Source organism: Cyprinus carpio, chromosome A2 (assembly GCF_018340385.1).
Source record: "Cyprinus carpio isolate SPL01 chromosome A2, ASM1834038v1, whole genome shotgun sequence".
Lineage (NCBI taxonomy): Eukaryota > Metazoa > Chordata > Actinopteri > Cypriniformes > Cyprinidae > Cyprinus > Cyprinus carpio.
Genome location: NC_056573.1, coordinates 6,023,968 through 6,049,927, shown reverse-complemented (window position 1 = coordinate 6,049,927; position 25,960 = coordinate 6,023,968). Strand labels below are relative to the sequence as shown.

General features: G+C 37.6%; 2 protein-coding genes across 3 annotated transcripts in view; one reads left to right on the top strand and one right to left on the bottom strand.

Annotated features, from left to right (window-relative positions):
• The window catches only part of LOC109094570, a 41,248-nt gene extending 24,934 nt beyond the window's left edge, over nt 1–16,314 (bottom strand). Inside the window, exons 1-28 of the mRNA XM_042714224.1 lie at nt 13,442–16,314; nt 13,214–13,264; nt 12,932–13,080; nt 12,608–12,678; nt 12,166–12,331; nt 11,456–11,593; nt 11,185–11,362; nt 10,277–10,413; nt 10,090–10,193; nt 9,183–9,348; nt 8,888–9,073; nt 7,269–7,421; nt 6,990–7,134; nt 6,320–6,478; nt 6,097–6,215; nt 5,322–5,519; nt 5,090–5,245; nt 4,140–4,324; nt 3,869–4,051; nt 3,158–3,249; nt 2,878–3,047; nt 2,625–2,778; nt 2,392–2,471; nt 2,085–2,265; nt 1,410–1,565; nt 1,200–1,330; nt 863–1,021; nt 546–729 (exon numbers count right to left, since the gene is read on the bottom strand). Coding sequence (XP_042570158.1) covers nt 546–729; nt 863–1,021; nt 1,200–1,330; nt 1,410–1,565; nt 2,085–2,265; nt 2,392–2,471; nt 2,625–2,778; nt 2,878–3,047; nt 3,158–3,249; nt 3,869–4,051; nt 4,140–4,324; nt 5,090–5,245; nt 5,322–5,519; nt 6,097–6,215; nt 6,320–6,478; nt 6,990–7,134; nt 7,269–7,421; nt 8,888–9,073; nt 9,183–9,348; nt 10,090–10,193; nt 10,277–10,413; nt 11,185–11,362; nt 11,456–11,593; nt 12,166–12,331; nt 12,608–12,678; nt 12,932–13,080; nt 13,214–13,264; nt 13,442–13,511 — 4,021 coding nt within the window. The 5' untranslated portion in view covers nt 13,512–16,314. The remainder of the gene's footprint in view (nt 1–545; nt 730–862; nt 1,022–1,199; nt 1,331–1,409; nt 1,566–2,084; nt 2,266–2,391; nt 2,472–2,624; nt 2,779–2,877; nt 3,048–3,157; nt 3,250–3,868; nt 4,052–4,139; nt 4,325–5,089; nt 5,246–5,321; nt 5,520–6,096; nt 6,216–6,319; nt 6,479–6,989; nt 7,135–7,268; nt 7,422–8,887; nt 9,074–9,182; nt 9,349–10,089; nt 10,194–10,276; nt 10,414–11,184; nt 11,363–11,455; nt 11,594–12,165; nt 12,332–12,607; nt 12,679–12,931; nt 13,081–13,213; nt 13,265–13,441) is intronic.
• On the top strand, nt 16,069–24,714 carry LOC109094571 (Krueppel-like factor 9). 2 transcript variants are annotated; one of them, XM_042770612.1, is made up of 3 exons: nt 16,069–16,224; nt 16,314–16,950; nt 22,611–24,714. In XM_042770612.1, exons 2-3 carry the CDS (start codon nt 16,446–16,448, stop codon nt 22,892–22,894), a joined length of 789 nt encoding a protein of 262 aa, XP_042626546.1. In that variant the 5' UTR covers nt 16,069–16,224; nt 16,314–16,445; the 3' UTR covers nt 22,895–24,714. The 2 variants fall into 2 exon arrangements, with proteins under 2 accessions (XP_042626546.1, XP_042626555.1); XM_042770621.1 differs by having other exon boundaries at nt 16,104–16,224; nt 16,318–16,950.
• Nucleotides 24,715–25,960: the final 1,246 nt, after the last annotated feature.

Below are 25,960 nucleotides of genomic sequence, written 5' to 3'. Positions count from 1 at the left end.
ATTTTAAGATATTAATAATATTGTTTTAAATAAATTACTTTTCAGTCACCTTGCACCCCCTTGGAAGTTTGCTGAGGCCCTTTATTGGGCCCCCAGCCCCCTGTTTGAAAATAACTGGTCTAAATAATGCAAAACTATAACATTACGAGCTATTTTCAATCCCTTTAAATGTTAAAGTGAATTTAAGCATTACAAAATTATAATGTACATTATTATATGGATATTAATTTTGAAATTTGCTAAAGACTACATTGAAAAGTGTTATTCAATATTAGTATTTAGATTAACTAGATTAACTCTGGGTGAGCTTTAGATGACTGCACATGTAAAAAAAAAAAAACAACAACATGGAAATTGGAAATGACCATGCATAGTTAAAAATCTGATGTTGACCAATATGATAAATAATAAAAAAAATCTGTAATATTGGCAGATAATTGAAATGGTACCATTATATTGTCTAGATCTCTAAAATCTAGATAGATCTTCACAAATGGAAGAATGATTCTGGTTGGTAAGCATCAAGGGAATATATACTTACACACCTTCCCACTTTTGAAGGGAGGTCTTTGTTGACACGTCCTTCCAGTGGAGGCCAGCTACTAGAGGCATCTGGTTGTTGTAGTTGATTTTCAGATGGGTGCTGCTCTCAGATTTGTGTTTCTTGAAATAAGAGTGCAGAAGCTGAGTTCTGTAATTCAGTCCTCTGTCTAGAAGTCGCAGGCTGAGCTGGAAGAAGCAGTATACATTATTATGGGACATAATCATAATCAAGACCACAGCCCAAACATCTGACAATATGTGAAAACACATTAGATGTACACAGTCGAGATTCAATCTGAATGTTTTAGTAAAGCAAAACCTCCACAGCATAACTGGTGAGCCCGGGTTCAGACTGGTTTCTGAGGGACTGATTGAAGAGGATCCTGTGTTTGTTGCTGCTCTGGTTCCACTGCTTTCCATAGCTTACATCAAGAGATGACTGGACGTGGATTGGGCTCCGTTCATGTTTAAGGTGAATCTATTGGTGGAAACAATCCACTAATCAGAAGGCTGCCATAGCTGTTATCATGAACTGTTTTATATGCATTGCATTGCAAGAAACCAAAAGGGAATCAGTACTAGAATTAATTGCAGAAAACTTTTTAAACCTGTGAAACCAAAGAGTACATTTCTGTTTGCGAGACAATAAATTTGACCTTGTGGTTTAGGTTGAGGAAATGGGAACAGTGGAGTTCATGTGCTGCTGTTATATGGTACGTCTGGACTGGGTCAGACTCGCTGTGGAGCTTCTGCGTCACGTGACACTCCTGCATGTTCTGTGAATCCTCTGAAAAATAAATAAGTGAATGAAGAGTCTGTTGTGTTGTTGTCTTAAAAGTGTTGCGTTATTTGTAAAAATCACTTACCTTGTACACCATACCTGACCCTCACGGCAGAGCTCCACTCTGAGCCCCTTTGCTTCAGTAACCCAAGAGCTCTGATACTGACAGCACTAGGCAATAGAAACCCAGCATCTATAGAATAAAGTCTCTGGCTATCATCCAGACTTCTCTCAAGCTGCACTGTGAAGTGAAAAAGAACACAAAGAGCTGGCCACAAATCACATCACTGTAAAGTGAGTTCCAGAGAAATGACAACTATAGAGCACAACTTTACTACTATTAATTATTTAAAATATTATTTATTGAATAATAGTATTTAATAAACAGCAACAGCCATCATAAAAGTTGCTAGGAAATTTAGGTCAAAAGTACAAAGGCAGCGCTGAATGGCCGCTGATTCCCCAGAGCTCACATCTCCGAAAACGTCGAAGCAAATTTTTAAATAGATGTTATCTTTATTAGCAAACCACTATTTGAATTTTAAACAACTACATTCTCACCTACAAACTCTTAAAACTACTTTCTGTGACACAAAAACAGTATTATTTATAAAATTTTACTGGAATTAGGTGTCCGCTGTGACACTTGCTGTGAGAAATACTGCAAGCAAGTGATACAAACAGTGAAACGGTTGGAGTTCTGTTCTCACTAGAATAAAACACTTACGGAACCGTTTAAAAGTATTAGAAAAATTCTTGCCTGAGAGCGATGCGTCCTTATTGAAGACATTTTTAAGCAAGGCCTGTATTATGAACTTCCTGCTGCGAGCATGTGTGGTGTTGACTGAGAGGGAGAATGGATGCCCATCTGCTACTACTTTGGCATCAAGATGAAAGTGGGCTCTCGTCTCTGAAGCAAGATTCACTGTCTCCAGTAGTCCTTGGGCACAATCGTGAATGATTTAATGAACCATGTTCTTGATTAAGACAAGACTCTTGAATAAATCAGAATAACAGCTTTTAATGAGACTTTGAAATTGATAAAAGCAAATGTTCTTCTCACTTACCTTGATAAAATAATGGTGGATGTTGTCTATCAGTAGTTCGATTCTGCCTGAATGTTGGTTGTTTAATTCTTCAAGCTGCGCTGTGATAAAAAAGGGAAAATATCCTAAACATTCAAAGAAACAGTTTCATAAAATAAATGTTATGTACAGTAAGTACAGTTGTTTTGTGTTCTAGTTTGAAATCAGCCTTGAAATATTCATTAGGAAATCCATTTTTGAAGTGGTTTTGAAACCTTGAATGTGAATGGTTTTTAGTGGATGTGTTATTTTCAGAATCAGCCTTTTTGGACTGAGATTGACATCCAGGGACACATCTCTGGGGATAGTGGATTGCGGTGTGCCAAGAAAGAGAAGCAGAGTGGCTTCCAGTGGCATCCAGGAATTACGCTGTCAAAGGTCCACAAGAAACACAGAAAGAACAATTTAATGAGGAGTTTATTTTGACCTTCTTAACTTGAATGGACAGATGTCAGATATCTTCCCTACCTGGGGTACAAAAGTATAGGCTGCCTCCAAGAGGTACTGGTTGAGACCTTTGTCTAGTTTTTGGAGTCTGAGAGTAAAAAGAACAGGGTCTAGTGGTGGGAAGCCTTTTCCCATCAGTGTCAAAGGATAAATAACATCAGAGCATAACTGCCATCCAACCATCTTAGACCCTGCAAAATAACCATTCAAATAAAATAAATACCCCAAATACACCTTTATTTCTTTCCACAAAGAAAAATGTCAAGAAACATATAACTTTGGTTGTTTTAAATATACTCACATGCTTTAGGAGTGCAAGTGTTCTTCTCCTTGAGATTTCTTGTAGCTATGAGCTCCTCTTTACTTTCCCCACTCACACGATACATTCTGGAGCTGTTTTGAGTAGACGATCAAGCGATTTTAGAGTCAAGATGAAACAACTGTTTATAGGGCAGTGACAAATAAAAGTCTTCAATTATGAAAAGGAAAAATCTTTAAGAATATGTATTCTTAGTATTGAAGTTGGTTTTATGTTGTTTTGAAAAGCTTTTATATGTCTTTTAAGAATAAAATTTAATGACACTAAAATGTTCTGTGGTGCAACCATCAAGTAAGTAATAACATGTTGTTACACATTACATACATGTAAGTGTATGCATCTTAATCATTATTTTCAAAATATAAACAAAATTTTTTCATGTATAAGTGTTCTTAAATTCATAAGTAGATTTAAGTCGCACCACATGACATTTTACAAACCAAACTAACCTTGTTTTGTCATAAAAAGTAAAAACTTGCCAGAACAGTCGTTAGGCTCTTCTCTATGAAATAATATTCTGTTTCTGAGTAGTAGTCACACCACATGACGTTTTGAGGACAAACGTTTTTTACATTTTTTTAATAAACATCAGTTTTGTTGAAATATGCATGTCAAATCGATTAATCACGATTAATCGATTTGACAGCACTAATATATCCTCAAGAGAAAATGTAAAAAAAAAAACATTCATACTTGAAGGTCAGTACATCCATGACATCTTCTGGAGTATTCAGAACCACCTTCAGGCTCTGTCCATGGTGCAGATATACAGCTCCATCCAAGCTGGTGAAGGTTTTGAGTTGAGTGACCCACTCTAATCCCACACGACCAAACGCTCCATCCACTCCAGCCCTCACAGAGATAGCAACCAATGCACTGTGCAAAAGGACAAACAGGAGATGAATTGCCATCATAACTTCAACCTGACAGCACATTGCCATTTTCCAAACTTCATGAGACATACTTTGGTTTGACATAGCCAGCCAGTGAGAAATGTGACCAATTCTTATAGTTAGCAATGCCTTTAATTCTGAGGGAGAACAAAGTGGACATGTTGATGCTTAGCCTCATAGGTAATCCAGAGAGAGATGGCAAAACCAGTTCCTCTGCCAGAACAATAGGCCTCTGACTGATTTTAATCTCTTGACCCTGGGAAAAGGAAGGAACTTAAAATTATTACAGTATTTACAACAAAATATACTACAAACATACCAATATTATTCAGTTTATTACAAGTTAAGCTCATTCAACAGCATTTAAGGTATAATTTTATTCACCACATTATATCACATTATCTCTTAAGAAAAAAGAAAAAAGCAGACATCAAGGTTTATTGGTTTAAAACAGAAATGTGAAGCTTATCATTCAATGAAAGGACTTACATTTATTCTTTTGTTTAAACTTGTGTTGAATTTGAGTTGTAAATCATTTTTAGACACTTTGGGGTTTTAGGTATTATATTATCATGACGCTGAAGTTATAAAATTGATTGTACCTTTACACAGACAAGGTTATTAAATGTTTTTGTTTGTTTGTTTGTTTTTTTCAAACTTAAATCAAGTTTACATGCATACTGTTCACATATTGTAGCTATAATATTGAAAAAGTAAGGGTAACACTTCATTTTAGGGACCAGTTCTACACTAGTCACTTATTAGCATGCATATTACTAGCATATTGGCTGATTATTAGAACTTATAGGCACATATTAATGCCTTATTTATATTTTAAATCCCTTAATCCAACTCCATACCTCAACTTAACAGCTACCTTCTTAACTATTACTAATTAGCAAATTAGGAGTTTATTAAGGCAAAAGTCATATTTAATAGTGAGAATTTGACCTTAAACGGTGACCAGAGTATTGAACCAAGAATGCTCCTTTAAGTAGCAGCTTGAGAAATAATTTATTACCTTTAACAACTTGACAACAACACCAGCTGTACTAAGTGACAGCTTTCTCTGATACGCATGGAGATCATCACAGGTCATAAAGGTGAGGTCATTGCCGAACATCTTCACATTCATCCAACATCGGAACCTGCTATCTCTTTTCATCTGCTCTGTGAACTTCAACAGAAATATTGCTCATGCCTGATGTGGAGCCAGATAACAGACACAAACCCACAATCTGCAAGACTCTAACCTTAGTCTTGATGGAACTCAAACCAGTGGACTGACAGCCATCACTGCCTCCTTGTTCCTCGTCGCTGTTTCGTCCTTTCTGTTCATGTCTCATAGAGTCTGTTTGACCCTTAGGTCTGGAGTGTTCGGCTGATGCTAGAGGATGCTGCTCAAAGATTTTCTTCAGAACAGGCTCTAGGTTTTCCATTCTTAGACTAATCTAAATAATCAATTAAAATAATTACTATCATTGAACAAAAATATATGCTACTTCAAAACTAAAATAGCTAAATAGCTATATGTGACCCTGGACCACAAAAGCAGTCTTAAGTCGCTGGGGTATATTTAATACATTGTATGAGCCCATCTGCACTCAGACGAACAAGGGACCAATTCCACATCAAACCAAAAATACATTGTATGAGTCAAAATAATACATTTTTATTTGATGCCAAAAAAATCATTGGGATATTAAAGGGATACTCCACATCAAAATGAAAATTTTGTCATTAATCAATTTTTCTCTCTATTTTTCTATTTTTTTTTTTCTGCAGGCCCTTTGTGGCAATATGTGTGTTTCTGGACTACAGTTTGAAACCCCTCACCTAGTTGTACTTTTTTTTTTTAACAAGTTATTACATTATGATGAAAGATTATGAAGACAAACTTATTTTCATTGGAATGGTGTTCACGGATGAACAATAAGACTAAGAACAGTACAGTAAACAATAAATAATTTCAAAATAGATTTGTTTTGTGGAAAATACAAACAGACGTTGAACAAATTGGATTTTCACCTCCAGAAGATTGAATGCTCTGCCTAGGACGTGAACTGTTAGATTTGCCATAGCATAACGTGGAACAAAAGATTCAGGGGAGAAAACTACAGCTCCCTCGATGTTAGCAGCAGCCACTCCTGGAGCAGACATACAATCCACACGTTAAAAATGAGGGAAAACCAAAGTGTTACAAACAGAGCATTATTGGAAACAGATGGAAATGCTACATTATGTGTAGTACCTGTGTCCACTGTGTAGTCCATATGTGAGGAATATTTCCATGGTTCAGCTTCAAAGTCTTTACTTATGATATCATCTGGCAGTGACTCCATCAGGTCTTTTTTCAGGGGATCTTCTGTTTTCTGGATATTGAAAAGGTGACTCCAAACAAATGACCCAACTAAAGAGATGTCATAGAAAATGTATAAAAATGTGTCTCATTTTACAGCTGAAGAGTGTTAGAAATATGAAATCTGAAAATATGCAACCTCTTCCATGCAGAACATACTTGGCTCATTCTCAGGAAATGGTGACATTTATGCTTCATGTGTCACTTACTACTGATATACCTATAATTGTATTGCTAATTTATTAAAAAATAAATAGGTCATTTAGACAACCCCGTTTTGAAGGTTTGGTTAAACCCCGTTTCATAAAGGTTTGGTTTTCTATAACATTATATTATTTTAATGTGCAATTTATTATAATATATAACAAAAAAAAACAAAAAAAATTTATATAAAAATTTACACAGAAAAAAAAAAAAAAAAAGTAATTCTGCCAGAATTTACCCATGGAATATTAATCGATCCATATCAAAAGCATTTGAATTTCAAACTTTCTCTGACAGTGTTGAAATAAAGTAGCACATTTGAGTTAGTAATAATAAATAATATTCGATAACTCAATACCTTGACTAGACTTCTCAGTGCTTAACGTTGTCTTCACAATTGTGAAAATCTCCTGGTTTGGACAGTGCATGAGCTGCTGATATGCTGCAATTCTGACCTCCACATTCTCCTGCTGGCTTTGAAATGCCCGAGCAAGAGTTGTCCTCTGATAACATGAGAAAGAACATAATGCAAGAACATAAGTCATGCCATAATAGATATAACATCAAGGTAAACGTATCAGCACATACATGCATGCCAGTATGCTATTTGTATCTTAAATTGTTCAGTGATACTGACGTCATGACGGCATGGGATTCTCCTGAATGCTCGTACAGCTGCCAGCCGAAGCTCCAGAGGCACAGACTGATTCTGCACACAGCGGCTCAGTGTGGGGAGGAGATCTGATGCAGCCGCTCCTGCGTTCTCCACTGCTTTCAACACATGCAGCAGCTGCACAAGAGGTACAGAACAGTTTAAAGCCATATTTTAGGTTCAGTATGAGTCAAGCTCAATTATTTGTGGCATTATGTTGATTTTAATTTTCACCTTTTTTTATATAAAAAAAGCAAAAATCCAGGTTACACTTAGCAAAAATGGTCCCCATTCACTTCCATGGTTAGTGTTGAACCATAACTTTGATTTTTGAAATGGAAGGATGAGGTAAAATTATTTTTTGGTAGTAATCAATGTTACAAAAATTCTGCCGATTGGTGTTAAATTATTCATAATTTATTGATTCTCCCTAATCCAAAGTGCCCCTATTATGCCATTTCAAATTTTGCCTTTCGTGCAGTGTGTAATGTAGCTGTATGTGAATGTAAACAATCTGCAAAGTTATAAAGCCGAAAGTGCACAATAAATAAAGTTATTGTCTCCCAAATGAAAGAATTGACTCTGAACAGTCTACAGTAAATGAGTCGACATGGAGTAACACATTTGCATAATGCCTGCCTCTGTTCTACATTGGCCGGCCTTGAACAACTTGACCCGCCCTCAAACACAGCAGCATTTCTGTGTGGTCACAAACATCATGTCGAGAAGAAGCTGTGTCCTACACTGTGAAAGTAAATTCATTTTATTTTAACTTCTAAAAGATGAGGCCGCAAAGAATCAGTTGTTGAAATTCACAGCTGTACAACCCCAATCTTTTTTTGTGTGCCCGTCATTTTGCCGACTAAATCTTCTCTAATCAGGGTGGGATTCAGAACGCTTGCTCTTGAAAGATGGCTCAGTTTATTTGGACCAGCTGGCTCCACTGAATCACAACCTGTAAGTATGATTAATAATAGATGATTATAATTTCTCCCGAGTGTTCAAAATACAGAACTGTGGCAATGGGCATATGGTTTCCAACACGCACTGTACACGGTAGACCAATCACAACAGACCGTGCCATCTGACCAATCAGAGCAGAGTAGGCTCACAGAAAGGAGGAGTTTAGAGAAAGTAAATCTCAACTGCTTCAAAAGAATCATTTGAGAATATTAAATACACATTCTAAGAAAACAAAAGCGTTTTTTGACCTCTTGTAGGAGATTCCCAAAACAAATATTAGAAATCTTAAAAATGGCATAATAGGGGCATTTAATTTTTTTTTTCTTTTTTTTTTTTTCATGTGACGCAGGGATTTTCAAGCTTTTTGTAAGTCTAAACCCTTTGACCTAAACTATTTGATACTTGAAGACCCTCTGAGGTTAAGAGTTATTATTTCAATAATTTTACAACACATTTCTTATCTTTTTTTTAATATAAAACAAATCATTTTCAAATCTATAAACAAGTTGTCAAAAGAAATCTAAATGTAATCCAAATGTAGTCAGAATACATTACCTAAAATGAATAGTCTTGATTAGATGTCATTTGTAGTGAGTACCAGATTATGATTTTGTAAGTAATCTACCCAGCACTGACTGTACCTCTGTGATCTGCAAATGATCATGCACTTCACATCCTGCATCAAGACTCTGATTCAGAACATGGACGAACTGTTGGACTTCAGAGATTTCTTGACATGGACCCTGTTCCTGTTGACAAAGACCATGGACCAGTGAAGACACAACCAGCAGTGCTTTTGGACGGATGAAAGGTATCTGCAGCAAAGCCTGGAGAAGAAAATACCAGCAAATCCACATATCAACTTGGTCACAGACAACTTTCAATTTTGTATTATAATTAATTTAAATTAACCCATTAAACAACTCAAAAACATACACTAAGGTGGCTAATCATGGATGAAGTAGGGTGGGAAGCAAAACTGATAGTATTGAGGAGAGGTAGGATTTGTTCCTGGTCCACTTCTTTGTTGAGTATGAGGTCTGTAGTGACAAGGATGCAATCCTCAGTTCCACAGGCTGACAGAGTATCTAGAAGGGGCTGCCTGCCATGACACCAAAATCAACATTACCATCAGAAAAAAAAATGCTGTAATTGCTGTATAACTGAGTAAAACAACAACAACAACAAAAAACAATGCTTTTGATTCTCTCACAAAAGTATTGTGTTCCACTGCAAAACATTGTGTTCTCTCAAAAACATTTGCGTTCCATGAGAAACTTTGCATTCCCTTGAAAGTTTTGTGTTCTCTTGCAAAACATTTTTAGACCCCCAAGAAACTTTGAGTTCACTCACAAAGCACTAAATATGTTTTTTCCTTCCCCCTTATATTATTTCCATCACAAAAGTTTCTTGGGTGACTGCAAATCTATTGTAAGTGAGCACAAAATCGTTTAAATATTTTTTTCCTCCCATCTTATTAAAAATAAAAAATACATTTTTCTCATTCCCATCTGAATTTCTGTTGGATTTAATTCTTAAAAAAAAAAAAAAAAAAAAAAAAAAAAAAAAAAAAGGGTCACAGTATTACTGTACTACATAAATTACAATACAGTAGTGCATACATTCATAATGCAAAAAAGTCACAATGCAAAAACTTAATGGTCCCAAATAGAGGATTAAAAGAGGTGATTTTTTTCATAGACAATACCATGTTTTGTTTTTTGCAATATGTACCATGGTTTTATTACGGCATGCTATAATGTATATGAAGTATATATCATCTGTAAACATCTTCCATCATTACACTATTTTTAATTAATGTAATGAATGTTGAAGGACCAACCAGTCATCTCGACATTTGAAGGAAGCCTCATGCCACAAGTCTCTCAACTGATGGGACGACAAGGTTCTCAACTGGAGCACCAGATTCAGGAGAAGCTCTGATTGCTAAGAGCGATGAAGAAAAGTGAGAGAATCTTACACCATCTTGAATGAAAGAATCACTTTAATACTGTAAGCTGGCGCCTGACCTGTTGCTGGTTTGCGAGATGAGCACACAACCTCCTCACTGTATTGGAAACCTCTTGAACTGATGCTCCACCATGTCTGCCTGAGATTTGGCCTTCAGCCTCAAACACAATACTGGTCAAGTGACCGGTGTTCTGCACTGATATAACAGAGAAGATGATTACACTTTACATATAAGTTTTATTATAGTTTTATAATTAAACGCTAGTATAATTTAAAAAAAAAAAAGAGTAGTGTTGAATAAAGTTTCCAGTTTTCACACTTACTCAAGGTAAATGTAAAGAGAGGCTACCTTTATGGAAATAAAATATAAAATTCTTGCATAGCGGGTGAATGCATAAATCACTTTAGCACAATATTGCTCATTATTTTAGCCATACAGAGACCATATAGAGATTATTTTGATATTTGTCTGTATGCATTCACCAGATACTGTATCTATTCAGATATTATACTCCAATTTAATCATCATTTCATAATTCTTAAAAAAAAAAAAAATGTATCACATTAAGGACATAATCTTTAGATTCCCAAATGTAGATCCATTGCACGTTATTATAGATTCAGATTGATGATTTGTGAAATTAATCATTTAGATCTCAGTTTGAACGAGTTTGAAAGATTCCCAAGAACCGAATGATCAAAAGAGTTTGCTACAATGATTCGTTCATGAATTGGATGTTACTATCACCAAAATGTAGCTTATATTTCTTGCAGATTTTTTTCACATTTGCAAAATTCTATTAAATTTGATCCATGAAAGGATCAAGAGAAGTGTATCTCAGTGAAAATTGTATTCCTTTTGTTAAAATGCAGTCAGCATAAATATTTAAACTCATAAAGTAGAAATATTGCATTAAAAGTGTGACATGATCATACTGGATCGACAACATCAAAAACTAAGTCTTACCCAAATCTGATGGAATCACTTCAAGGGTTCTCAGGAGAGTTAGGCTTGAAATGGTTTTAGTTTCTGTTACTTCTAAGAGGCCTGGCAGCGGAACCAGTGACACTGTTTCTGTACAGTTGACCTTCTTCAGCATTGTTCCATCATTGAGCTGGTTGCATGTGAGGCTGGCACTCACCGTCTAATCAAAATAAAGAGCAACTCAAACTGAAGGCAGTTCACATTGGGTCAGTTGTGTGAATGTTGGGTGTAGAATAGAAAACGTGGGGCTCACCATGCCATCCTTCAGGGGGACAGAGTGCCTCCAAAACTGATCGATTCTGTCACTGAGGCACTGCTGGAGGTTTCGGCTCTTCACCAGCAATGGTCCCCTCTGTTCATAAGAACTCATACATGTCCCATACACATCAGTCTGTAGAGAAATCATAATCCAGTGTCATTGCTCATACTTAGTAGACTCAGTTTGATTTTTAATGTTTTTGAAAAGAAAATAAAGTAAAAAAACACTAAAATATTTATACATCAAAACAGTCAATCATATATACAGCCAGTACTCCGGTTCTTTCAGAAATCTATTTAATATGCAGATTTGGGGCTCAAGAAACATTATTATTATTAGTGTTGAAAAGAGTTATGCTGCTAAATATATATATATATATATATATATATATATATAAGAAAACTTCAACGTTTAATTGAAATACAATTATTTTAAAACAATATAAATGTCACTTTTGATCAGCTGAATGCATCCTTGCTGCATTAATTAATTAATTAATTTATTTTTTACATTTTACATTCATTTTTTTTAAATGGCGCTAAACTTTTCAATGGTAGCATATATTGCATTGTTTTATTAAAATAGCCATGCAAACTTTTTACATATTTACAAACTCAAGTACATTTCAAAATTTAACATATGATTTTTGTATAAAAGTGGGCCTGTACAAACAAGTGTGCAGAGTGAGTTACAGTTCCTCTCACCTCTCTGATTGTCTCCCTGGCTCGTCCCGAGTGCGAGGTCTGGAACATGCTCAGAATGGACCTCTTGATGTTGAGGGTCCACACCTGCTCAGCCTCCTGTGGGCAGAGCTTTGTGACCTTTCCCCCCTCGAGCCAGAACCGCAGGGGGTTCTTCTCCAATGACTCTCTGAGAAATCAAAACACCAGATGGACCTTCAACCTCTTAACACTCATCACAGACTAACTCTCTACAGCAGCAAGAGAGTGATTATAGTGAAGTGATGTACATCAACTGAAGTATTATGTTATTTAAAATGTTTGTCACTACATGATTAATCCTCACACTTTGAACCAGACATACCATTACATGACTATGCAATTAGTTTGTATTAATTGGATGCAAACACAGAGAATGTTACACGAGTGTGAATGAGTGTAGCACATCAAAAGAAACTTAAATTACCTTATGTTCTTCAAGCGTAGCACCGAATTGTCTCTTTTCGAAGAGCTATGCTTTATTTGTATGTTCCTTAGCTACATACAAATAAATATAACAAATATGGAATAAATGAAATATGATTGCAAAGATTTAAAACAAATGAATCTAGGTATAGGCATATATAAATGCTGGCTATTATCTGAAATTGAATCAAATGCCTCAATTTTTATCTGAATGGCTATATTATGCTTGTTATAAAAAATTATGTATTGTAAAGGAAGAAAAGTTGTATCAATATGGTTGACAAAATGATTACATATATAGAATGACTGATAGAACATAACATACCTTTAATATAATTTCTGGACATCCTGGTCGGACATCAATGTCAACAACACAGTCCAAAGCTAACTGACTGCCGCCTGATGAAGGACCTTTCCAAGCACCGTTTATGGTTGTACTGTATCTATATGTGTGCCTTTGCCCTTTCTGCACAGCTGTAAACATAAGTCAGATGTACTTTAATTATATGTGCTGAGTCCAGAAGTGAGCTAAATTGGAAAAAAAACTCTAATTGAGTGATTAGATGAATAGCAAAAAATATATATATTAACATGTATATACTCATACCAGGGCAAGTAGACTTGCAAAGTTGATCTTGGTGCAGTTTGTGGCAGTCAGCTTAAAAGAAAACATTAACAAGTTAAAAACAGTCATTCACTACAAGTACTAACACTTAAAGAAAACTTTGTGGCGAAACAAACATTTACTTGGCCTCTATATATCATTTACTAGAATTCTATATTTTCTCCTGATAATCAAGGGGTGATATTAAAGAATATGATATTAAACACTTACCACTGAAAAAGATGAGCAACATTATTAGACAGAGATCTTGGAGCACTAGACAGACCGGAGACATAGCCATAAGTGATTGGATTCAAAGTAGAGCCCTGCACTTCATAGGAGAGACCATTACCAAGCATAAGCACATAAGTGAATGGATAGATGTTGAGATAAGCCTTTGTAAAAACCCACTGGACACTCAGAAACCAATCAGAGGACAGATGCCCACCAGGGGACCATCCAGCTAACAAAATCTTGCAGCATACCGATGGACATCTTGAACTGAGCCTCTGCCTTCTCATAACATGTTCATGAATTTGCAAGAAATTTCTAGGGGCTTTGTTATTGTCATTTGTTTCATAACATAAATTGCATTACATTTATACTTTGAAATCCTCCAAAAATGTGTGTCAATCACTTTCATTGTAAGTTTATGCTTTTTTAGCATGTAAAAGGCCTTTTGTAAAAATGTTGACCTTCAGGTTGTGATTCATGGGTATTTTTGCTGTGAAATGTTTGATTTTAAGAATAACATATATTATTAGTATAATTTGAAGATAAACACTTACTGGACTGATTGAAGTATCAAATATGATACACTGGGTTTTTAAAGAACATATATCTCAATCAACACTGTATTGCATTGCATTATATATTTTCCCCCACAATACAAATTCAAAAATAAAAAAACTAAGCATTTAAATATCATCTTACTAAGACATATTATTGTTAGATATAGAGTCACAACTGATATTTATACTTTTAGTCCTTATTACTGTTCTTTACTGCATATTTAGTCTGTTTTACTGTAAAGATCTAATTTCTATAAATTACAAACTATGCAAATTTCATAATACTTTTTGGCCCTATAAATATCAGCAACTGCACAAATTGTCATAGTTTTGCTCAGTTAGGGCCTCTGAATAAAATTTTCCTCCTATGAGCACCATATTGTCCTATGTCATACTATATGAGCCATGAAGAGTTTGTTGAGTATGATACTCAACAAATAACATGCAAGATTTTATTTATTATTATTATTATTATTATTATTATTATTATTTTGTCTAAAGATACAATAAACTACATTTTTAAAACTAGAGTTTTCTGATAAAATTACATATGTCAGGTTTTACAGTATTAAATCCCTAAGTATAAGCGATAGTAAGAAGTTTAAATGGTGTCTATACATTAGGCACAAGTTCACCGAGGACGTTTGAGGAAAAGAAAGGCCTGTCTGCACTCTCAAGCACATTTCACTGACACCATCTGCTGGGCTAGCTGTGCAGTTAAGGGTGCCTGGGCATAAAACAAAAACTTATTGAGTGCAAGTGCAAACATAATTTTCTTAATTAGTATCTTTTTTATATATTTCTTGTTCCCATTCCTAAAACAAAATAATTTCAACATAAGAAGCAAAGTTTTAGATGTTATAATTTTTTTTAATAGAATATTGTTTTGTAATTGTTTCTAATATTGTGAACCCAACATGTGTGTATGTTTGTTTATGTGTGTGTGGTATTCATGGTGTCTTACACGCCATACATAACACACACAGCACACATACACATAAAGTAACTATGCAGCCTTTATATTCACTGACCTACTAATACTATATTCCATTATTCCTTTCATTTCTCCACAGCACTACCTTTTTCACTGCACCTTTAAGAAATATGTTGGACAAAAAAAGGGAGGAGGCCATCATGCATGATTCACAGCGTTTGTTGGAGGTTTTAGGTTGCCCTACTTTATCTTCAGTGACTGCATATTGCGTGAGCTTGTTGTGTTATGCATGGCTTGTTGCTCTTTGTAAAATACTCCGACGCCAGACTCCATCTGGTCTCTGGAGGAACGATTAAAGGCCTGTGTTGATGACCTCGGTCTAATCTACTGAAACGTTCATTGTGCACCAGTTTATGGAAAGTGGATGTTGTTTGGAAACTGCAGAAAACTGGAGGATTTATGTTTTAGGATTAGAGTGCAACTTCATGAGAGATGAATGAGCGTAAACGGGGCGTGTCGTGACCAGCCTCCATCTCTGGCGTAAACTGAAAATAAAATAAATAAAAAACAATAAACAGACCAAACATTGAATTCCACGAAATAATTACAACTAGGTTCTCCACGTGAGCTGGCTTGTCTTGTAGATTAGGTTCCTGTGAACATAACAAACAAGTATAAAAATGAAGATGCCGCCTTCCACTTCAGACTACGACGTCACCAGCTGATAAAAACTAATTAGAGTAGTTTCAGTCATATCTTTCACTCCACAAAGGTTTCGAAGGAAACTGTACTCTGATTAGCTTGGTTTTTTTTTTGTTTTTTTTTCACGGATCCATTTGGCTTACTATTAAATGGTCTCTCTTTGGTCCACGCCCGTAGTGCGCGTCAGTTCACCACGTGGTGCATAGGCGACTGGCGAAATTATGAATCGCACTACGGCAAAGTTAAAGTATGAATATCAATTAAGTAGTGCTGAAATTGCTTGGTAACCTCCCTTGAGCGTCCTGTCACGCGTCTTAATTAATATTCATGAGCTCGTCGTGATTCGTTTATTTGCCTTCTGAGCTCCGGCCTACTTACCCACGTCTGCCTTTCAGCCAATCCGTTGAGACGATTAGTAGAACAGCGCGTCACGTAATTAATATTCATGAGCCAAGCCTTCTCCGTAGTAGGATTGCTAAACTCGCTGCCGGGGGCGTGGCGTGGGCATTGCCGGTTCTAGCAGCAGACACAATGAAACGAGGGGCAATGTAGGACACCACGTTGGGGCTTGAAATGCAGACACGCAGGTAGCGTATTATTATTATTTTACTTCTTTTTGGATTTTTTTTTTTATCGTTTATTTAATTTGTTTTGCTTGTATTTAATGTTACTGTAGATAGATAGCAGAGGCCGCCGCTGATGAGAACAAAACAACGAGTTGAAAGTCTTCAAGTAGAACCGACCGGGCTCAGGAAACGAGGCTCCCCATCATCACTTTTGCTTTGTCATTGAACGCAGTCGCGATAAAATGTCGTTCGCCTACTCGGATTATCTGGCCGCCGAGTGTCTGGTGTCGATATCCAGCGGTCCCGTCCTCCATCGACCCACCCCGGTGTCTGGTGCGGCTCAGGCCCCTCCTCAGGGCCTTCCTGCCGGCGAGCCAGACGGGTCGAGCGAGGACAGGGAGGTGCGGGAGACGCTCCGGTTAGAGGGGGCCAACATGATGACGGTGGCGGAGATCCTCACCGACCTGCACGGCAAGTTTCGTCCCATGTCGGCCTACTCCGAAAGCAGCAACTCGTCGTGCGGAGAGAGCGGCTACACCACGTTGTCTGACTCCACCACCCCAACGCCTACCATGACCCCCTCTGCCACCCCTGTCCCGGGACAGTACAGTAACACCCCTCAGCAGGTTTGGGGGGGAGGGGGCGCACCCCGGTCCCCCACCAAGCGTCACCCCTGTACTTTCGACGGGTGCGACAGGGTGTACGGCAAATCCTCCCACCTGAAGGCGCACATCAGGACCCACACAGGTGAGCTGGAGCGCGTGCGAGGAGAGGGGATGGTTGCCAATGCTGCAGATATAATTTGTATTCATACCCGAATATAAGTGTATATACATACAGAATAGAGTATAAGCGCTCTATACATATGAATAGAATATAAATTACCTATATAGGCTACGCGCATTAATAAATACGATCCAACTATTCCATATGAAATTATAGTTTTATAATCTGCATGTCGCATTTATTGGTTGTAAAAATTCTCTGTTGCATAAGCATATTATGGAGGGTTTTAACGATCGGCTGTGTTTTATTAGAGAGTAACTTTTAATTATCGGCCGTTTGTTTGTTGACTTGTTAGGGGCTCCTGTCAGTTCTAATCAACGGCTCTGAATTGAGATATTAAAAGTGAAATTTGTGGATAACAGTGTAATTCACTACTCGTTAGTTTTAACAAAAGAGTGGGAAAACTCCCAACTGTGGCCTCCAAACAAAGAAAGTTTATGAACAAAGGAAGGAGCGCGTGAGGGAGGACCGAGTATAGTATAGTATAGTGACGAGCCTCATATTTGCATGTGAACAGAGCTCGAGCACGGAACGCTCGTGCGCGCGCAGGATCCCATTTAAATGCACTTTCTGTTATTTGGCTAAAGCTAAAAGAGCTACAAGCATCGCACCTGGCCTCTCTTCCAGAGTCGTTCACAAACGGTCTATTACTATTTGGTTTTGTTCATGAATTGAAGTGTAATGTAGAGAAAACGTGGCCGCTTTTAACGGACACGAGTGCGGAAGATTCCCTTACGAAAATTAACTATGGTTTAAATGTATTAAAAGGTAGTAACCATGTTTTTTTTTGGCATATTGACCACCATTTGCTTAACACAGTTTGACTACAAATACCATTAAACTATATAGTGTAGTGTAGCAAAACCATGGGCAGTTTGTGGTTAACATGATTTAACTAATGTTACAGTAACCATGGTTTTTTTCTATTTGTAGTAAAACCATGGTTAATTTTCGTAAGGGTTGTAGTACAGTTACTAGTAGTACACTATGCTAATAAATCTTTAGTACAGTGTACTAATGATATGCTAGTACAGTGACAAGTAAACTGATAAACATTAGTGCTGTAGTTTTTACTCTCACAGAATAAGTCATCCAGTGCATTACAAATTAAAGGCAAGTACACTAATGAAACACTAGAGGTGCATTCCATTCAACCATAAGGGCCCTGTGATGTTGACTTGTTCTGCCATCTTAAGTGAGATTCCAGAGTACTGGTACTGTCTACCTCCCACAGTATTACAGGCCACATCTCTACAAGTTATGCATATTAATACAAGATATGTCTCCCTTCAAAGAAAAAAAGCGTGGATGTAATTGACTTTCAGTCTTTTCAAGTACATTTTATGCTTTGTGTAAAATGTTTGTAAGGCCAAAATATTTTGCTTTTGAATTTATTAAGTACAGAACAATGGCTAATAAAGGGTTAGTTCACCCAAAAATGAAAATTAGCCCATAAATTACTCACCCTCAAGTCGTTCTGGATGTATATGACTTTCTTCTTTCAGATGAATCCAGTCTGAGTTATATTAAAAACTTCTTTGATCTTCCAAGCTGTTTAATGGCACTCAGCGAGTGTTGCAGTGCATCAGTCCAAAAGAAGCGAAATAAAAAGCGTCCATCCTTAATAAAAAGTGTCTCACACAGCACCGGGGAGTGAACAAATAGCGAATCCATGTGTTTTTGTAAGAAAAATAACCATATTTAATACGTAATAATCAATTGAATCTAGCTTGCACTCACAGTTGTACACAGAAGCAGCTCCAGGTGGATGACGTATGAGGTCGGCTTTGCGCATGCGCCGGTGAGAAGTGACGAATACAAAAGCGCAGGGGAGAAATCAAAACAAAACAACGGTCACTAATTAGAAGTACAAAACAAGGATTTGTAAAGAAGAATGTTTGAGGATTTCAATATAAGCCAAAAGGAGACTGGTTTCCTTTGCTAAAGTAAGTAAACTCCTGTTAACAAACATGGTTTTCACGAGACTCACCAGCGCATGCACAATGCCAACCTCTTACTTCATGCTCCCAGAGCTGCTTCCATGCACAACTGTTGGTGCAAGCTACATTAAAGTGATTATTACGTTTTGAATATGGATATTTTTCTTACAAAACACATCAATTCGCTACAGGAGGCCTTTGTTCACCCCCCGGAGTCGTGTGAGACACTTTTATTTTTATTATTATGGATGGGTGCTTTTTATTTCACTTCTTTTGGACTGATGCACCGCAAAACTCGCTGAGTGCCATTAAACAGCTTGAAAGATCAAAGACAATTTTTTTATGTAACTCTGACTGGATTCATCTGAAAGAAGAAAGTCATATACACCTAGGATGCCTTGAGGGGGAGTAATTTATGGGCTAATTTTAATTTTTGGGTGAACTAACCCTTTAATGAAACGTACAATAAATTATAGCTAGAAATAAAAAGTAAAAGAAGAGAGGTACAACCATAGACTGTAGACGTAGTATCCGTGACGTCACCTGTAGGTTTCTGAAGAGCATTTTTGAAGCCGTCACTATCCTGGCAGCGTGTCACTGTGCGTCACTCTCGGATAATTAAAAATGGGCAAAGAGGCGGGACGTGGGTGGAGCTGGTTGCTGAAACCATGCCCACTTAGCTCGACGGCAGTGTCAGCACCATAGACTGTAAAAAAATATGGACGTAGTGTCCGTGACGTCACCCATAGACTCCTCAATAGCGGTTTTGAAGCTCAAAGTCAACATAACCAGCCGTCGCCATCTTGGTAGCGCGTCACTGCGCGACTCTCCCGGAAAATCGAAAATGGGAAAAAAGGCGGGAGCTGGTTGCTGAAGCCACGCCCACCTAGCGCGACGGCATTGTCAGCAGCGGCATTCCACCTGTCACTCAAGTGGCCACTCCCTTAATTATGCAGAACTTTAAGGCTTAATATAATTTAAACGGATGAGTTATAAAAAAATTCACTCCCCTCACAGTTGTCATGAAGGGCAAATTAGCAATATAGACCAAAATCATTCTTTGAACCAGGCTGTAAACATGTTTTTTCCTGCTGTAAAGTTGGGCATTTTAACATGGGGAGTCTATGGGATTGACTCCCTTTTAGAGCCAGCCCCTAGCCGCCAGTCGATAAAAACCAATATTATTCACTTCATCATCGCCTCCACTATAAAAAACTAGAACTACACGCTCGGTCAGCACCAGTAGTCCACCTGTCTGTCACTCGAATGGGGGTGGGGGGGGGTGGGGGGGGTTATGGGATTGACTCCCCTTTGAATCCACCCTCTAGAGGCCATTCAATAAATTGCAGTTTAAGTCACTTCGTGTTGGTTTCAAGAGAGAGAAGGAAGGTTGCCACTTGGGTACAACATCAGTGATTCCTGGGGGAGGGGCTCTGATGAAATTCCCTAATTGGCTGTTTCGTTATAGGGGGTGTTACTTGCAGAGGCGCAGTTTGTAACAGTCGGATACTCTTGAATCTGTAGGGCACTGTCAACAGCTTAGGGAAGAAGGGTACATCAATACATCACTTCACAGAAAGTGAAGAGGGAAATTTACCCACCTGTCATTGCACATCACTTTAGCACTTAAAGAAGTTTGAATAAAATAAAGGCAAGTTGCGGCCCTGGCATTATTATTGAGTTTAATTAGTCCGAGGTGTGGTTTGTCTATGATTGTTTACGGGTATAAAGTGCCCAAGAGGCAACAATTACACAAGAGGCCTGTGTGTGACGACACTGAAATGTGTTCTAAATTACAAAATTTTTGTCAAGTAAAGTGGACTTCAAAAGATATCCAGTGCTCAGGGAGCAGTGTACACTTATGGCACTTTTCCACTAGGGATGCTCCAATCCGCCTTTTTTGCCTCCAATACCGATTCCGATACCTAGGGTTCGGTATTGGCCGATACCGATACCGATCCGATACCAGTGAAGTTTTTTATTTTATTTTTCACATTAAAATAAATGTAGAATTTATATATCTCTGTGTGTGGAACTGATAATTATTATTTCACAATCTACTAGATACAGACTACTTCATTATAAAGAAAAATAAAAGAAACAATAAATATGAAAAATATAGGCCTATGTATATTCAGAATCTATGACAGCAATTTATCATAAACTAGGTTAGTGGATAATTCTGCAGCAAAATTTATTCTAGAAAAATCAGTGCACAGTAATTTTAGAAATCCAAACATTTAGTGAAAAAAAAAAAAAACATATTTTGTGGGGAACAAGTAAGTGTTGCACTAAATATGGTAAAATGTTACACTTTGCTATTTGTATTATTATAAAATCCATTCATTAAAAACATTCATGAATGTGTGTATATATAAGTATATACTATAAAATTAAAATATATATTTTTTTAAATGTATAGCATATTTTTTAATAAGACAACAACATATGATAGATACGATGGGACAAAACAAATACAGTGCTGCACAAAGCGCTTACAATACGCGCATCTGGTGTGCATAATGATGCGTTTGAAGCAACACGGAGTCACAGCCAGTGTTGCCAAGTCCGCAGTTTTCCCGCGTAATTGGGTTACTTTAACACTGTTGCCGTGGGTTGCTTTTCATGTCCGTGGGTTGAAGCGACCCCAGTAACCTGACATTTAGCCACTGGAATGTGAATTTTACTGGAGGATCCCTGGCGGAAAACATGCATTTTACCCCCGGAATGCGATTTTTACCGGGGACCTGGTATCGGTACATTTTTTAGTACACTTCGGTTGAGGTTCCAAGTGAACCGTATTATTACCAAAATGTGACGTGTAAACTCTGCTGATCACGGATTGGCCGGAGAGAATCGTCACTAACTGCATCACTGATCTTGCGACACAAACAGAACAGAACTGTTTTGAATGAGCTCACCTTTTTTTAACAACCAAAAAGTTTTGTTGTCTGTTGGGGAAGTACAGATGTTCCTCTCGTTGATAGCAGAGGAGCGTATCCAGCGTGAGCTTGATGGGGCAACGCGGAATGAAAACGTTTTTTTTAGTCGTGGCAGTAGAGGTGGCACAACTTCAACATGTTAATAATCCTGCCCACTCTAAAGCGATACTAAACTGCAGTGGAAACGCAAACCGTGCCGAGCCGTGCCATACCACGAAGTGGAAAAGCGCCAATAGTGGCCTTGTCAATTGGAACACAGCTTAGAACACACAAGTTGTGTTCCAAAGGATAAACTACATTTATACTAAGCACTATGTACTGTCCAGCTTATGAAATAAATAATTGATAAAATTGTGACAATAACAGCATTTCACGCTCAAATTTAGAACACTGTTGAGCAGATTCTTAAATGCCTCTGATTGGCCATTGTGTTCACTCGCTCAACAGATACGTCTGTGATTGGCTACAATGATCATCGCTTCAGGCTCTACACTGAGCGCTTGTTAACTCACAAAGCAATTGTGTAATAGCTACTATGCTAATGAAAAACTAGTACAGTAGTAAGTACTTTACAGAAAACTAGTAAAGATGCTGTCTGAGGTTCATCAATTAGTATGCTTTATATCTAAAACTGTAGATAGTGCAGGTGCCAAGCCATCGCTGACTTTTATAGTACGTTTGTGTATTTCATACAAAATGTCATCTGATGTGTTGCGGATCGCTCATGTTTTCTGTCTAGGTGAGAGGCCCTTTCCGTGCACCTGGCCCGACTGCGAAAAGAAGTTTGCCCGTTCTGACGAGTTGGCCCGACACCTGCGTACCCACACTGGCGAGAAACGCTTCCTGTGCCCACTCTGCGACAAGCGTTTCATGCGCAGCGACCACCTCATCAAACACGCCCGCCGGCACCCCAACTTCCACCCCTTCATGATCAACCGCAAAGGTTCGGCTCAGGGATCCGCCTCGACCCAGTCCACCACCGCCGCCACCTCGTCCTCAGAGTACGCCAGCACTGCCAAGTAGATGCCCCTCACCGGGACCACCGTCTCAGTCAGACACTGCAGCTTGACTCGATCGCCATGCATGCTGGGATCCTCTTAAGCTCAGTCTTCACTTCCACAGGCCAAAAATGAAGAACTTCACCATGTCTTCCTCCAAACCCCTTCGCCCAACCAGTGACGACCAAAACAGGCGAAGGAGACTCAAACGCTCAAGCACATTCCCAAGTCGCGCGATTAAATGATCACATGACTGACAAGTGATGCTGAACGCAACATTGGTCTTAAATTGCTTGGGTTGGGTGGAATAGATTTTTCTGACTTTTTTGGAAGCATGCAAACAAAATGGCCATCAGCGGTAGCACAATGTTTTCCATCAGCCATCTGGTTGTATCACTTGTCAGCCATGTTTTAAAATCTCCGAAAGGATGCGTCACAGTTTAAGGGAAAGTTTACTCGTTCTTTGTCTTTTTACAGTCGTTCCATCAATCGTCACACATCCTTTTTCATGTCTTTTTTGTACAGCCGGAATGGCAAACCCTCTCTGGCTTTGCTTGTCCACACATGCTGTAGAACGCAATAACCAGATACATTTTCATAACTATCACAAAGTATTTGTGTGTTACTCATAAATTTGTCACGTGCAACGGACTTTATGCATTCTTAAAGCTTGTTGGCTTTGCTAAACCTTTAAGTTGTGATGTCAAGCTCATTCTTAAATGAATATGATTCTTGACACTCTTTGAAACCAAACAACGATCAAATCAAAACGGCCAGCGAGCTCCTTCTAGGTAGAAGCACTGCCTCTAATGCCGCGTTTCCACATAGCTTTCCCTACTGAAATTGTAATAAGTTATTGTCATCTTAATTTACCTTTTGTTTTCCATTAGTAGTAGTTATTTTATTAATTAATATTATTAGACCATGCATCTATTATTATTTTCTGTTTGGAGGAACTCTTTTGTTTGTCCATGTAATGTTGACATGTTGGTACATGTAGCAATGTGTTTAATAGTAATGTGGATACGTGTAGATAAATATCTATGCTTGCAGCTTCAATGGTAAAGATGTTATAATATGAACTACTAGAAGTAATACACCTTATGTTAGGGGTGACAGTATACGCTTGAATAGAATAGTGCTGCTTGTGTGCGAATGTTTGTGCGTCGCGTTTGTATGTGCCGCCTGCGGACCACTTACAACTATCTCAGAGAACAAAAAACACATCAGGAAACTCAGAAAGCCTTAAAATCCTTTGACTTGTTTTGCACCATTGTTTACGGTCGGATATTTTCTACAGGTATGCCGTCAGGCGTCGTTCTTCTCAACTAAAGAAATACACATGCAATATTGCACTTTTGTCTTACTGGTATTGTTAACGATGCTAGTTGTCTGCTAGTGTGATGGGTTTCACTGTATACATGCTACTGCATAGTGCTCAACTAAACGAACACTGTGGAAGGGGATAAAGACCTGTCACAATAAATCAATGCATTCGTCTACATGTGCACCTTCGTCTGAGTGCTTAAACCAGTGTGAGGAAAATGGACTTGATTTTTGTGAACTTTTCACTTTTCGTTTGTATTTTGCTTTACATTTGGAGTGCAACGGATACGAAATATCTGATCGCAGTTTGTCTGGTATCAAAACTACAGCTGTTTTTAATGGTTCATTGTACCATTTTCGAATCATGCAATATTCAGAGTGCTTTAAGTAACTGCTGGCAGTAACCTAAAGCATGATGACAACTAATAAGATCTCAACCACATAACAAACCGAACCAGAATAATATATAAGACTCTGTGTTTGTTCTGTAGCTAATTAAATGTTTTATGTTTGGCTGGATTTTCTTATTTTTTGTGTCGTCTTCCTGTAGTGAGTCATCTGTGGATCTGTTGAGCGATCAATAGTACACTGTGTTAGGCTGCGGTGGGCTTTGTGTGTGATTCTCGATTGACTGACACCTTTGTGATTGCGTCTTTTGATTTTTCCCTCACAATGCCCTCTTTTAGCAGTCCGGATTCAACTTTGCATTTGATATCCCTCCAATTATACATGACACATATGCAGCTAGTACTCTGGACAGCCCTCACAAACCACTGGATCAAGTCTTTCTTTCTTTTTCTTTTTTTCCCCACACACTACTTTTTGTGTTTTGTGGTCTTTAATTTCAGTTATTAACTTTTGTATTTGGTTTGATGTACTGGAAATTCTAGTTTCTTATGCTTTGTATTGGTTTACGTACTGTAGATGTCTATATAGTATGCAAAACATAACTTTCTAGATCGTTTAGGATAGCTTAGCAATCGTATAGCGGAGAAAATGCATATTCTATATTTCCTTCAGGGAAAAATGCTGCATCATTTGCTGTGTTTGAGGCATGCGATCTCTGCGGGTCAAACTCAAGTGAACTAAGATGTGTGTGTGTGTGTGTGTGTGTGAGCGCGGCTGCTTTTAATCATGATGCTAGATTGAGAATATGTAGAGTGATGACTTTATATTGAGAACTGCTTTGTTGCTTGGCGTACAATCTAGATCTTGTCCATCAGATTTGACACACTAAAATGATTATGCACTGATTGTGTAGTGATCACACTAAAGGATGTCTAATGAGATCTCCTGAGGTCTCGGTCTACAGCCATGTCTCATAACAGTGAACCTATGGGTTTTGTCAATACAAAAACTTCCATGTATCTCCTCAGGTGATAACACATAATGCTGAAAACCTCTGTCCATCAGTAGGACCTAATGTTAAGCATTCTTTACATTTGCTTTGTTTTGAATTATTCTGCGATTTATTTTTTATTTATTACATGCTTTTGATTTGGTGGGCTTTAAAACATCTTTTTTTTTTTAGTGCTTATTTTGTGTAATGAGACTTGACTAATAATTTGATTTGATTCATTGTTTGCCTCCAACAAAAAACCTTCCAGTGCTTTTAAAAAAATTAATAAATGGATTAAGAATTATTTTGTGTTTTGTTGTTTATTACTTTTATATGAGAATACTTTAGATATTATTATGTGATTGTAATAGTTTTCTTAAGGTCATCATATTAAATCTCCACAAGTGCATACTGGACACAAAAACG